This window comes from Triturus cristatus, chromosome 9, assembly GCF_964204655.1.
Source record: "Triturus cristatus chromosome 9, aTriCri1.1, whole genome shotgun sequence".
NCBI lineage: Eukaryota > Metazoa > Chordata > Amphibia > Caudata > Salamandridae > Triturus > Triturus cristatus.
Genome location: NC_140592.1, coordinates 390,521,604 through 390,535,231, shown reverse-complemented (window position 1 = coordinate 390,535,231; position 13,628 = coordinate 390,521,604). Strand labels below are relative to the sequence as shown.

The following is a 13,628-nucleotide window of genomic DNA, read 5'->3' as shown; positions in this document are numbered from 1 at the left end:
GATGAGGGGGAAAGATGGGAATGGATAAATACGCATCCTTCAGGTCCAGCCGGACCATCCAGTCCCCTTCTTGGAGGAGATCGCGTAATAGATGGATACCTTCCATCTTGAAGTGTCTGTAAATAATCCACAAATTGAAGTCTTTGAGGTTCAACACCAGTCTGGATCCACCCCCTTTCTTCTCCACTAGGAAGGCATTGCTTAGAAAACCCCGAGGGTGAAGTGAGGAAACCACTACCGTGCCCTTCGTTACTAAGGACTTGATCTCTGCTGAGATAAAGGTCCGATCTCTTTGGGGAAAAAGACAGGGGGGGGAGGGCGAATGTTCTGCGGGGGAGAATCGTACAGCTCTAGCTTGTACCCTTGCACTGTCTCTAATACCCATGCATCTTGAGAGATCTCGCGCCAGTTGCTGAGAAAACAGCCTACTCTGCCTCCCAAGTGCACCTCGGAATAAGGGATCAAGCTCACCTGAGTTTCTGTCATCCTGTTGATTGTTGGAGTTGCCACCAAATTTGCCACCTTTGCGGAACCTGTTCCTGGCTCGTCGAGTAGGGTAGAAGGAGGAGGTATTGGAGTTGTCTTGATAACCTCCCTTCTGGCCACGCTGGGCGCCTTGAGAGTTCCCTCGGCCGAACGAGCGCCCACAAAACCGTCCGGCCCTGCCAAAAACCGGGCGGAACGCCCGTCTGAGTGAGCCTTGGGCCTTATCCAGCCCGCTGAAGGTGGCCACAAACTTGGTCAGTTCCTTGAAGAAGGGTTGCCCAAACAAAAGGCCTTGAGCCAGAGGCCCTGATTCCGATGTGGCTAACTCAGCCAATTTGGGATCCAACTTTAATAGAATGGAACGGCGCAGTTCCGCTGAAAGCGCACAGTTGGCATCGCCCTTTGAGCCCAACCAATCAGCTCATCCGGATCCACGGTGCGGGACGATTCTTTGGCCCTAAAGCCAAGCTCAAGAATTTTTGTCAGGGGCCCAGATACATCCAACAGTTTATCCAGACAGGACCTCCAAGATCTGTCGAGGTCCTTCTTGGGGTCCTTAGAATATTTCTTTAGATATGTTAACATTGATGGGTCCACCTCTGGCGTTTCTGCCACTTTGTCAGCGAAATCGGGCCTAGGGCACTCAGACCGGAGTCGTGCCCGCACGTCCTTCTCATACGCCTGGCGCAGGTGTGAGTGCACATAGTCTGCCACCTCCTGGGGTGGCAGCCAAGCCGTGGAATTAGGATGGATGATCTCGGCGGGTTCAAAGGTGAGGACCTTTGGGGACGGAGCCGGTTCAGAGTGCCTCTCCTTCCTAGCTTTTTTGGAGGGACGAGGAGCCTCCTCCTGGTCAGTGGAAGGATCCGAGGAGGTGTCTTGATCACCATCCTTCTGTGAAATCTCCGTGATCGTGGCTTCTCTACTGGACGCAGAGCGCTCCTGTTCCGCCATTGTTTTGGCCAATTTAGCAAAATCCGCCGAGTGGGGGTTCGCTTTTCCTTTGCCCCCAGATCTAGCTCGAGAGCCTGACGAAGGAAGCCAGCCTTGTTGCTTGGCATAGGAGCACAGATGGCGTTTTAGGGGTGCGATCGCCCTTGCCAGCGCTGATTTCACGGAGTGCTGGACTCCCGCATCTAAAGCCTCAACGAGGTCTTGTTCTACAAACCCAGAGGGTTCCTCTTCATAGTAGTAATAGTCCTCCTCATAGTATTCAGACATTATAACACACCAAGTGTGGAATCAGTTACCCTGGAGAACTGCCTGCGGGTGCAAGGATTAGGCCAGGTAGGTACTGTAAGTGGAAGAGGTCAGGGGGAGTGGTAACCCCAAGCAAGCTCCAATAAGTCACTTAAAGTGAGTTGGAATCAAGGTAGGACGTGGAGGGAGGAGAAGCTTGCTGAAAATATATCCACTCTAGGCAGAGCCTATGAATGATTATACAGCCCCACAGTATGTGTAACAAATGGGGTGTTAAAGGAGCTGAAAAATTAGCCTTTGCGTGCTTTTTATTCATAAAGCACGAGGGTCTGAGACATAAAAACGCTGTCTCCGCGTTCACTCAATGCCGAAGTGCTGAAAGCAGAGGCAAATATGGGCGCCGAGCATGCGCGCTGGCCGAGACTCGTAGCAATCGAAAGAGCACCGCGCGTCTTTCAGACGCGCGTCCTCGCTCCTCAGGACCTACCACTCCACTACCCGACCGCGAACCAGCGTCGGAGCTTCGAAGATACGGAGCGCGAAGGTAAGCGCTCAGGCAGACCTTACTGAATACACTGATAACACGTTGAGGTAACCACCAAAGATAACTCGTTGCTACGCGGAGTGCGAAGGCCAGCGCTCAGACAGTATCGAAAGTGACAATAATTTGCACTAAAGATAACACGCACCACAATAATAATAAGCCGATCGTTACTCATGAGAGGCGTGGCCGTATCCAAAATACATTCGAACAAAATTTAAGCGCAAACAGGCAAACATGAAATCTCTCATAAAGCGCTAGCCTGTAACCGACAAGATCGCTGAAATTTCACTTTATAAAGACAACACGTTTCATCCATACAAACACTTCCATCGTAAGGAAAGTAAAGGGCACTTAATTGGCTGCGGAGCAGCAAAGAAAGAGGACTCTATGTTCATGCAGGGACCTTATGTACCCTGGGACTCTATGGTTATCACATGGTTTTCTATTTGTATTTTCATTGGCTGCTGTGAGATTCTAGTAAAGAAATGAGAAGCATAATCGGAGCCTCCGGTCCTGACATAGAATTGTGGTAAGAGGAAAGACCCCTGTGGAAAGTCACAAACTGCATTGTGAGATGACTATTCTGAAGATTCAATTTGTACTTGATGGGTTTGAATTTAAATTAAGATTGAACCCGTCTGAATATCAATACGGACACCCACACATATTCTTTAACTCTTTTCAACAAAATGTTGTAGTCGAGCATGTCATGGGCTGCTGAAAGACAAAGGAATATTGAGGCAGGTTGTTGATCATTGTCAAAGGTGATGGGTAGAACTTCCTTGACATTTGTAAGAGCAAATTATGTCCCGTGTGTTCTTGCAGTTGTCTGGGTGATTTCTTTCAAGAGTGGGGTGATGACATCTCATAGAGTTAGCAACACTGCCGGCCACAGAATATGGAGGCATTCAAATAAACACTTTCTAGACCCTTCCGTTTTGTATCTCTCCACTATCCTTTTCAATCCAACTAACAGACTTGCATGCCGACCGCTCAAATTAATTTCATATTTCCCTGTATTAATTCACCACTTATCCTGTTTGGGTTCCAGAGTAGGGTGCTACTCCTCGAAAAGCGCTTTGATGCTTTATCAGGGGTTTCAGGCGCTACATAAATGTAAACCTTTCTCTCTTCTATCTCTCCACTATCCTTTCAATCCAGCTAACAGACACACATGTCAACCTCTCAAATAAACTTCTTATTTCCCTATACTAACCCACCAATAATCCTTTTTGGGTTCCGAAGTAGAATGCTACTCGCCAAAAAGCGATTTGACGTCTCGTCGGGGGTAGTAAGTGCTACAAAAATGCAATTACAATAGCAATACAATAGCAGTTAATTATGCTAGCGGTGTCAGCTACAAGAGTAGGAAGAAGTTTCTGCACAGAAGCTGCTGAACATGGTTGCACTGCCAATTTGTTTCCCACAAAGAATAATAGAAAAATACTTCAAAGGTTACATTTGTTTGGAGCAAGAGACACACTGAAACGGTCTATTGAAAACCTAATATAACATTGTCTGCTGAAGAAAAAAATTCAGTAAGAGAATTCTATGATGGTGGGTAACTTGAGCTGAATTTCCTGCATGCACATAAAACCTGGGTTTTGCTTACAAACAGTGATACTGTTGTGGTGGCAAATGTTACAGAATAACATGCACTCTTGTTACTTTGTGATCACTTTAGAGTGTTTGTGCATATCCGCCTCTAGCACTCAATGGCAAATGTTTATTTAGTCTTAGGAGGACTTGTAAAATCTGTGGAACCCAGTTACACACGGAGAGTGCTCATTCTCAAACATTTGCCATGTACGTGTTTTTTCAAAAATGTTTGTTTTCTTTTACCAGAACTGTACATATAATTATCAAAAGATGAAAATGACGAAAGTATGCTAAAAACAAAATCATCATCACTTAAAAGCAAAGTAAGCCTTGTGAACAGCTAATTTTGAGCCCTTTTGACATTTGCTTACTTTTACAGTCTCAACATACATATTTATGTACAGTGTCTTCAGTCTTTTCCATACAGATTACACTAAAAGCTGAACATGCAAATTGTCAAATATTGTAATTATGTTTAAAATATATATCCCACTTTGTTGCATAGTGCTGTTCCCAGCTATTTTCCTTTTAAGAAGCAATTCCTTAAGATGTATTTGTTACAAAGTAAATAGTATAAAAGATTTTTATGAGCATAAAAATGTTTTTATGTTCTCTGATTTCGCTCTTTCAGATCAGACCTGCGAGCAAAAGACATGTCCATTCTCCCGGCTCATGACCTTGAAGTCCCAAGTGGATCTGTGTTCTCAAGTGTTTGGGATCCCTGCAGACACTGTTGAGGCTTCTGTGCAGTTTACTAACGAATATTACGGAGCCGATCATCCTAAGTCCAGCCGGATCATCTTTGTAAATGGTACTTTGAAGGGAAAAAAACAAATATACAGGACTCGCCAGGAATAAGTCTGACTTTTGTGTACAGAATGCTTGGTTCAGAGTAATTTCCATCTGTACATATTTCATGAATATTTTTTTGTGTGCCACTGTTATTTTCCATGACAAAACTACCTCTAGTGACCTTTATTTGAAAGACAATCTTGAAGTTGCAAGTGGGACTATTTCTTTGATATATTATGTCTCCTTCTTGATGAGTTGACACATACAGGAACATTTAGTCTTTTGTCCTTATTGAGAAAAACATTTCTTTTTTGGGGGGTCTAATAAATGCTGCTTTTGGCATCTCCCTTGGAATGCTCTCTAAAGGTTGAGATTTGTTCTCTTTACCTGTCTTAGTTACCCCTCGCTTGGCCTCTAAAAGAGATCCTTATCTGTTCTGAGCCTGTTTCTTCCATCCTTGACACCCTATCTTCTCATTTCAAGGAGCAAGGAATATGAATTTCAAACTCACAACCTATATTTAGAAACTATTTGGAAGAATCAACTTCACAGCTAATGAAGAATGTTATGTGTAGCTTGAGCTTGCCTCAAGGTAACCTCAGGCTCCAGGAATATTGACCATTGGTTCTTATTCCATTGCCATTTTGAGACTCTTTAAAAAGACTTCATTAAGCGACAGAATGGGGATCCCTCTCTCTTGACTATTCTTACTTTGTCCCTAGAGGAATGTACTGTAAATCTCAATTTCTCTTGCTATGGAGTGATTGACTTGTCTCTAGAGTGGAGCTCAGGCTGAATATCCTTTGTAGTTTCTTCATTTTGCCACCTTGCTCGAGAACCATGGCTGACCAGCATTAACCAAGTCACCTCAGCTAGCGTAATCCTTCTTATTTAGATGCCAGGCAATGTGTGCAGTGCCTTTTTTAATGCCTATACATCAACACATCATAAGGAAAACAGAATTGTTTGTGCCGAAAATATGCACACAGCTTTCCAGCCATTGGTTATGCACTGCCAAAGCGGTAGTTGTGCTGTTCATTAGGACCTGTCCAAGTCCCCATAGGCCCTTTTTTCATGGCTTTGACTCCTACTGCAAATGTGGTTGTAGGGGCTACTAGGTGTGAAAAGAGACCACCTATAATCCATTGTCTGTGCTCACTCTTTTGGATGGCAGGCAACTTCAAAAAATATCTGGCTGGCACATAAAGCTGATAATCTTGTTCAGCCTGCCTGCCTTTCATCCAAGCTGAAAATCGGAGGATGAGTAGTGTCCAGGAGTTCACCTCTTTTAGGGACAGAGACTGAAGTCATGCAAAAGAAACCCTGTCTCTCTCATTTCTCACCCCTATTGTCTTTGTGAGATGATTTTTTCACTGTCCCATAGGAAGAAATTGAGGGCTCCATTTTTAGGTCTTGCAGACCTAGCGCTGGACCGCGCAGGCGCTCCTCGCTCTTCAAGGCTTATAGTGATCGGTAGATTTCAGAAGGGGACTTGAAGCCCAGCCCATCCTTCATATTGGCTGGTGTCAGCATTTATGCTAAACACTGGCTTTCCATTGCAAAGCAGGCTTTTTGGTTACCGCCCTGTCTCCTTTTGGTACGGCCCATCCCAACTGGATCTTTTGCTTGCAACGTTACACAGTGGGCCTTATCTGGTGGGCGAGCACTATTTCAAAAATAGACACTGATGGTGACAATGGCGGCTGCAGCGCTATGCGCTCTAAATTGTGTGTTTTTTATTTATTACTTTAATGAGCGCAGCGCCCGCTAGGGATCCCGCACTCACTTCACTTATTTATTTTTTACGTTTCGCGCATGGTGGATCGTCATCCTGCCTTGATCACCCAGAGGCGCTCACAGACTTCTCCCCGGTCCGTGGAACAGACTGATTCACTGTGTGCAGCCGGTGCCGAGCGGGCTCTGTGTGTGTGTTTATTTACGTTTGTGGTTGGTTGATTTCCGGCCCCATGACTCCGGGGAGTTTACAGACCTCTCCCCGGTCCGTGGATCAGACTCGCTGCCCACAAAGGTGCCGGGCCCGCGCATGTTTGCAGAGCTCCTCCCGGTTCCGCGGAACTCGCTGTGTGCATCCGGTGTCGGCTGTTTGTTGACACGCGCGGGCGATTGATCGCCGGCCCCATCTCCCCGGTCCCAGGGAACAGATTGACTCACACAGAAGATGACCCGCTCTGTGCAGCCAAGACCGCAGACAGCAGCCACCAGCTCTGCGAAGAAAGGCCGGTCTTGCATCTGCTCCGGGCACGCACCACGTTTGTCAGAGTCCAAACAAAAAATGCCATTCGCCGGGTATTGTCCGCGAGCACAGTCTCCCGGATCCCTTTTTGTGTGCCCTGATATGTGTGCTAAATAAATAGTCTTAACTGCATCACTTTTGAATTAAAAATCAATGTTAATCAGGCGGAAGAAGTAAATATCAGTTTCTGCCGCGCCTTTACTTTTTGCGGCGCTTCTTGTTTTGCAAAGAAGTGACATAAAATCCCCAACAATACTAACTAATATTGTTTAGAGGGCATCAGGCTCGGCTGCAGACAGAATTGGAAGGACCTGGTTAGCGGCGATCAGAAACCGTATCGCGCTTTGCACTTAATTACCTCCGTTATCATTTACATTCAGAACCTCTTTGCGTGACACTCCCCAGACTGAAGTTTATCTCGTGGGGTTTGGAAATCACCCCGGGCATTAGTTCTGTTCATTTTGAAATATGAATCATTTTAAGGGAGCATGACGAGGAGTGAGAAGAGGCGCATGTGAGGCCGAAGCTGGCGAGGGCTGCTGGCACACGGCAGAGCCGGCCTGGCACAGAGGCAAGCACTGGGTAGACACATTTCCCGTCTTAAAGACCACTCTTGCCTGGGTACAGGTGCCCCCTTGGACGGGGAATGGTGGGATCCACTCTCTTGCCTGGGTACAGGTGCCCCCTTGGACGGGCGGAATGGTTGGCTCCGCTCATGCCAGGGCACTCTCAAAGGCCGTGTCAGTCAGGGTCTGTGAGCACCAGAGGTCACTGCACCTCCGCGACCAGAGCTCTGGGTAGAAGGAAGCGCTGCAGGCACTGCATATAAGCGGGAACCCAGTGCAGTCCGCACAGATTACCCATCTGTGAGTGTGTGTGTGCGGGAGGGTGGACTCACTGCCGGCATAAGGAACAGTGAGCACAGTACCCCAAATGGGGAGGGCACATGGGTTGGCACACGCCACCTACACCAAGGAGCAAAACGTACAGAAACAAAGGGCTGAAAGGCAATGCCCGCCCCCGGTAGTGGCAGACTCGCCCTCTTCCTACTCCACAGCATAAGAGACCCACCCCAGCATACCCATATCTCACTCAGAGAAGCCCCTCACTCGAAGTATAAAAGCACCAGAGAGGCGGTTGAGGTGGGGTCAGCACAGCAGCACAGAAGCATGCTGCAGGCAGATCTCGCAAACACTCGTATGCAGGCCGTCAAGTGCGGCACAGACTGTAGAGATATATTCCCCCCCCCCCCCCCCCCCCTCCAGTACTCACAAACTCAGGCCGGCTGGAGACCCACACAACCCAGTCACGGCATAGGGCTGCTGCTACACGGACATCAGACTGAGGTACACCTGCATTCCAGCTACACTGTGGTGCAGACACAGGCACGGGTATGTTACTCACACAGGCCCACAGGCACAGACCAAGGTGTCAGGCACACAGGCCAGTCAGTGTATATGACACACACAGGCGCAGTTCCAAGTATCAGTCATGCAGACACAGGAAAGGGTGTATCATACACACTGGCACAGGTGTATCACACACAGGCACAGGTGTCAGGTGCACAGATCTATGTGTCAGGCACGCAGGCAAAAAGGTATCAGGCACGCAGACACAGGCCAGTCAGTGTGTATGACACACACAGGCGCAGGTCCAAGTGTCAGTCACGCAGACACAGGAAATGGCGTGTCATACACATGGGCACAGGTGTCGGGCACACAGACCAAGGTGTCAGGCACACAGACACAGGCAAAAAGGTGTCAGGCACGCAGACACAGGCAAAAAGGTGACAGGCACGTAGACACAGGCAAAGGTGTGTTACACACACACACACACTGTCACAATGTAAGGGAGGTACCCTGATCCATGGAAAAGAGCAAACTTTCCCTTTTCCCAAGTTTGAAGAGAAGACCCTAAAACTAGCAAATCAGATTAAATAAATTAAATCCGTGGTCTGAATATATAAGGACAGCAATACATTTCCTAGCCGCTAAAGTACAAAATAGTGTGTGAAGAAAAACAGATGTGAATATATAGAATCAAACCATATTAAAAAGGAATGCTAATAAAAATGAGTTTATTAAAAAGATTTAACAATACTACCACAAAATTCACTATAAGTGATTAGTTAAAACATACTATTTTTACATTATTAAAAAACATTTGTCAAATTACAAATGTTACAAAAAAGAAAACAAACTGTCGACGCGGCATTTCGGTGATAAAGTCACCTTCAGGACAATAGAGCAATTTAAAAATCTGAATAATAGACACTGTGTTAGAAGCAAATACAATTTCTTTTTTTCTACAAATAAAAAACATACATTTTTTTTAGCAACTTAGAAAAATAGTTCTCATTGAACAAACTATTCCATGGTTATTTACAGTATTTGAGTGTTCTACTGGTTATTATGAGATTTCATTAAACACATTTTTTATATAGCAGCACCATAATCTAGCCGCACATTAATTATTTAGTATGAACATTATTATTAACATCACATACCTTTGTTCATGTCTCTGTAGCCACTAAATTATCATATTTGGCTATCAGGGGGGTATCAATTTCCCATATGTCGTCTTAAACGACCTTAAGGACACTGTTACTGGAGGGGTGGAAACTTGACCTTAAAGAATTCATACCTGTAGGGGAACAGCTCAACCCTCTGTTTGTGCACCTGATAAGAAATTAATTTGCCAGCCTAAAAAAACAGTCTTTGTTTTCAGTGCTAGTTAAGCAGAAAAAAATCATGCTTGGGATTATAATGTAGGAACGGCTTTTACCTATTGATCTTGCAGAAATGTGCTGTAGATGATTCTCTTACTGACAACTGCTTGCTGGCAGTATGCACTCTTCCCTGACCTTTGAAGTACAGTGCAGTACATTGGACGCCGTACTATGCTCTACCTTGCATATGGGGCATAACACACAGATCTGTAGTTAACACACCTAATTGAGCAGAAAAGAGAGAAGGAAATATGGAAAGACATATCATTTAAATAGAACTGTTTTCGGGACATTGACGTCACTTTTACCAAAATGCCAGGAGTGGTGGAAGTGACATCGCACGCCATTTGACCTGTACTTTAACTCACACACATGCTTACACATACTAACATTCACATGCACTTGCACACATAAACACACACTCAACCGCAAGCATGCATACAACATACATTTAACAGTATTTTTTTACTCATCTTAGCTTACAGATAGGGTCATATTCTGGCTAATATACTCCATTTTATATAACACTAACAGTGAACAATATTATTCACTATTTGCATAATTAAACCAGCATTTTCAATGCATTCGTTCTCCCACTTGCAATAGTTTAAGCTATTAGCATTTTAAATGACTATGTCTTTGATTTATGTTTTAAAAACCAAAACATAAATAAAAGGCATTGTCATTTACAATGCCAATAGCTCAAACTTGCGTAAATGCGAGACTTATTGCATTGCAAATGCTTGTTTCTATCTGCAGTTCATTTGAGATGTCATTTTCAGTTACAGGCACCACAGAAGCAAGACCTATTTGTCACCTTTTTTAGAATTATTTCATTTTTTGAAGAAAACAATGTGTTATATATTAGGCAGTGGAGGGATCACAATTTTGAGAGGAGTAAAGCGGCATGTTTTCATGCTTTTCTGTTAAATATTTTAATGTTAACTGTATTTAATGGTCCTATATTTCATACCTTAATTGTAAAATTAAAATAAATAGATAGCAAGCCATAGTCTATTCTAATGGGCAATATTCAATTAATAACATCTTTAGGTGTGCATTATTACAATGTCAATCAGCCTGTGCTTATTGTGATGTAACAGATTTAGTTATATAACTTCATTGAGACCTTCTCCCTTCAGCATAACAGCAACCATCTATTTTTTTGATCAGCAGTGAGTGAGGCAGTGCTTATCCATGATTAAAGCTAGTCATGTTTACCAGCTCTCTTACCCAGATCCCACAACTCATCTCTCACATGTATTCCCAAGTCTACCTGTCTCCTTTTAATTTATGGGTGTGTTTCTCATTTGTTAATGTACGCAATTCTGCAACTCTTGCTTCATCTTTGATGGCAGGTAACATCGACCCCTGGCACGCCTTGAGTGTGCTGAAGAACCAGTCTCACTCGGAGCTCGCCATATTTATCAATGGGACGGCCCACTGTGCCAACATGGGCTCCGCCAAGCCTATGGACCCACCTTCCCTGAAGAAGGCCAGAGAGGTAAGATCACATATTTCGAAATGTTTAGTCTTGCTGTGGATAATGAGCAGGCATGAATGAAAGTTGTTCGCAATTGATAGCTACGAAGTGAAAGATGTGTATAGATCATTAGCTGCCATCCTATGAGTCCTGCCAAAGCACTTGGGTCCAAATGACAGAAACTTTGCCATAGTTCAAAAATTGTGGCAATGTTTGTACTGTTTGACTGCTTTTGTAATATGTAATGGAATAAACTAATATTCTCACGACAAATTTGCACCCGGGCAATGTTGAAAATCAATTATGGGACCACTGCTAAACAAATACATGTCACTTTATTTTGCAATTAATAATTAACCCTAATGAAACTTTTTTTTTTTTATAATAATGATTTGCCTCACTGTTCTGTCATTCACATTTGTAAACTGAAGTATATATATTTTCTCCAGTTGTTATGTATATACAACAAAAATAATGTGAAATGAGTTGGTGTCATGTATTCTTTGATTCAAATACTGTTTACTTCAACCCGTATTACACAAATAACAAAAATATAACAAAAGGATTTGCCTTTTACTCTGTTTTTTTAACTAATGCACAGTTTCTGTAATATACCTTGTGATTTGCTGACAAATTGTGAAAACCAAGCCTTTAAGTGCTATCTTAAATTGCAGCTTTGAGTGCCTACCAACCAACAGTACTCAGGGTAGCCAGTTGTGCTCCCAGCCGCATAAAAGTAAGCACCATCCAATTACATTTACTCTGCTTTGTACTTAGCACGTAATTTTTTCTATTGAGACGAGTCCAATTTGACACATTATATTCTTACCCTTACTCACCTTTTTAAATAACCTCCCTATTGTTTGTCTGAGAAGAGTCCTCAGGAGTGGCGAAAATGCTAGATGTTTTAGAAATCCTTTACAATGCATTGAAACAGACTTCAGTTGGGATAAATCTTACTTAAAAGGCCCAAAAAAACATATTGCGTAAAAAAGTCTAAATTGAGGCTTGCATTTCTGTAGGAAGCTGGCTCTGGGTATACTATACCAAAATAAGGTATAGTGTGCACAGAGTCCAGTAGAACCCCAAAGGTAGACAGAGGTAAAGTTAGATAGCACCTCACACTCTATTTGTGGTAGTGTGGTCGAGCAGTCAGAGGACAGTGTTAAGCATTTGTTGTACACACTCAGTCAGCAAATGAATTCACACACTCAAAGACTGAACTTCAGACCAATTGTTTTTGTATAAAAATATTCTTTTAGTTATTTTATTTTCTAGAACCAAGCAAGCCTGGCACAGGTAAGTGATCATTTCTTTGCAGCAAATATACAGTTGTAATACAGTTTGGTTTTGTAATAGTATATGCACTTTGTTTTAACTTACAGTATGGTTTCCGAAAAATGCAATACTTTGTAAATGCATAGACTTAAATGGGCGGTTCAGTAAAATTACAGGTAAGTTTCTTTTGAGATTCCTTTCTTACGCAGAGTAGTATACCTGGATACTACTCTGGGAAATTTCCTGCAAACGGGTATGTAAAATCGTTTTTGTTAGTGCAATTTTAAAGAATTTATTTAGGTTTTCAAACTCCACACTTAGAAACTTTTCCAAGAAAAACAGCCAGTGTTATCCTATGGAGGAAAATAGTGTTATCGGTTTTAAGGTAAGTATTTGATAGTGGAAGTTGAGGTTCTGGGGGTGGACTCAGGGGACCCCCAGGGTCAAGGATGCACTCTGGTTACACCCTCAGCGGCACTAGGGTGGCCGGGTGCAGAGTGCTGATGCCCAATGTTATCCAATGGGGGATTGGGGGCCTCCGGTGGATGGCTGCTGGTGAGCAGGCCAGAAGGTTGTGGGAGCAAAGCTCCTGGACTTTAACTCAGGGCAAGTGGGGAAACAAAGTAGCACCAAAGGTGCACCCTTTGCGGCACTAGGGCGGCAGGGTGCTGTTTCAACATCGGGCGTCTGTTGTTTTCAATGGGGAACCTCCGGTTTGTAAAGGCACTGCAGGCTTGCGGACGAAGGTCTTCTGGGTGCGACCACCACTTCGAGAGGTAAGTTGGGAAGTTAGGGGTTGATTAGGCACCGTCTTTTTGGGCACCCAAGGCGGTGGGGTGTCTGGTGTAGGGGTGCCTTTTGGTGTCAGATCTTCTTTCCAGCTCTTGTAGCAGTTCGAGGGACCTTCTGGATTTAGGGTGCAGGCGTCGGCTGGAGACTTGAGGCAGGTCAGGGGTCACCAGATCTCAGGTCAGGATTGCCGGGTTTCGCAGAAGCAGGTTCGAGGGGGAGCAGGCCAGTAGGGCTGGGGCCAAGTCAGTGGGTGTCTCCTCTTGTTAGCTACTGCACAGCTGTTCAGTCCTTCTTCTTCTAGTAGTTACTTCTTTTCTGAGGAAGCAAGGTTCAGGGGTGCCCCTCAATACTAGATTTAGGGCTGTTGCAGGTAGGTAAAATGCAGGGACCAATGGATCCCTTCCCTTGGGTGGGTACACTCCCTATTATGCCACCCTCCAGTGAGAGGGGGGCATGAGCCTGTCCCTGGTTG

General features: G+C 44.4%; 1 protein-coding gene across 2 annotated transcripts in view; it reads left to right on the top strand.

Moving 5' to 3' along the window:
* The window catches only part of LOC146798014 (thymus-specific serine protease-like), a 151,039-nt gene that overhangs the window by 106,851 nt on the left and 30,560 nt on the right, over positions 1-13,628 (top strand). The window contains exons 10-12 of one of the 2 annotated variants that reach the window (XR_014968588.1): positions 4,461-4,640; positions 10,962-11,107; positions 11,761-11,822. Coding sequence is in view for 1 of the 2 variants with exons in the window: in XM_085625246.1 (XP_085481372.1) it covers positions 4,461-4,640; positions 10,962-11,107 (326 nt within the window). In the remaining variant the exon portion in view is untranslated. The remainder of the gene's footprint in view (positions 1-4,460; positions 4,641-10,961; positions 11,108-11,760; positions 11,823-13,628) is intronic. The other variant, XM_085625246.1, reaches the window with a different exon arrangement.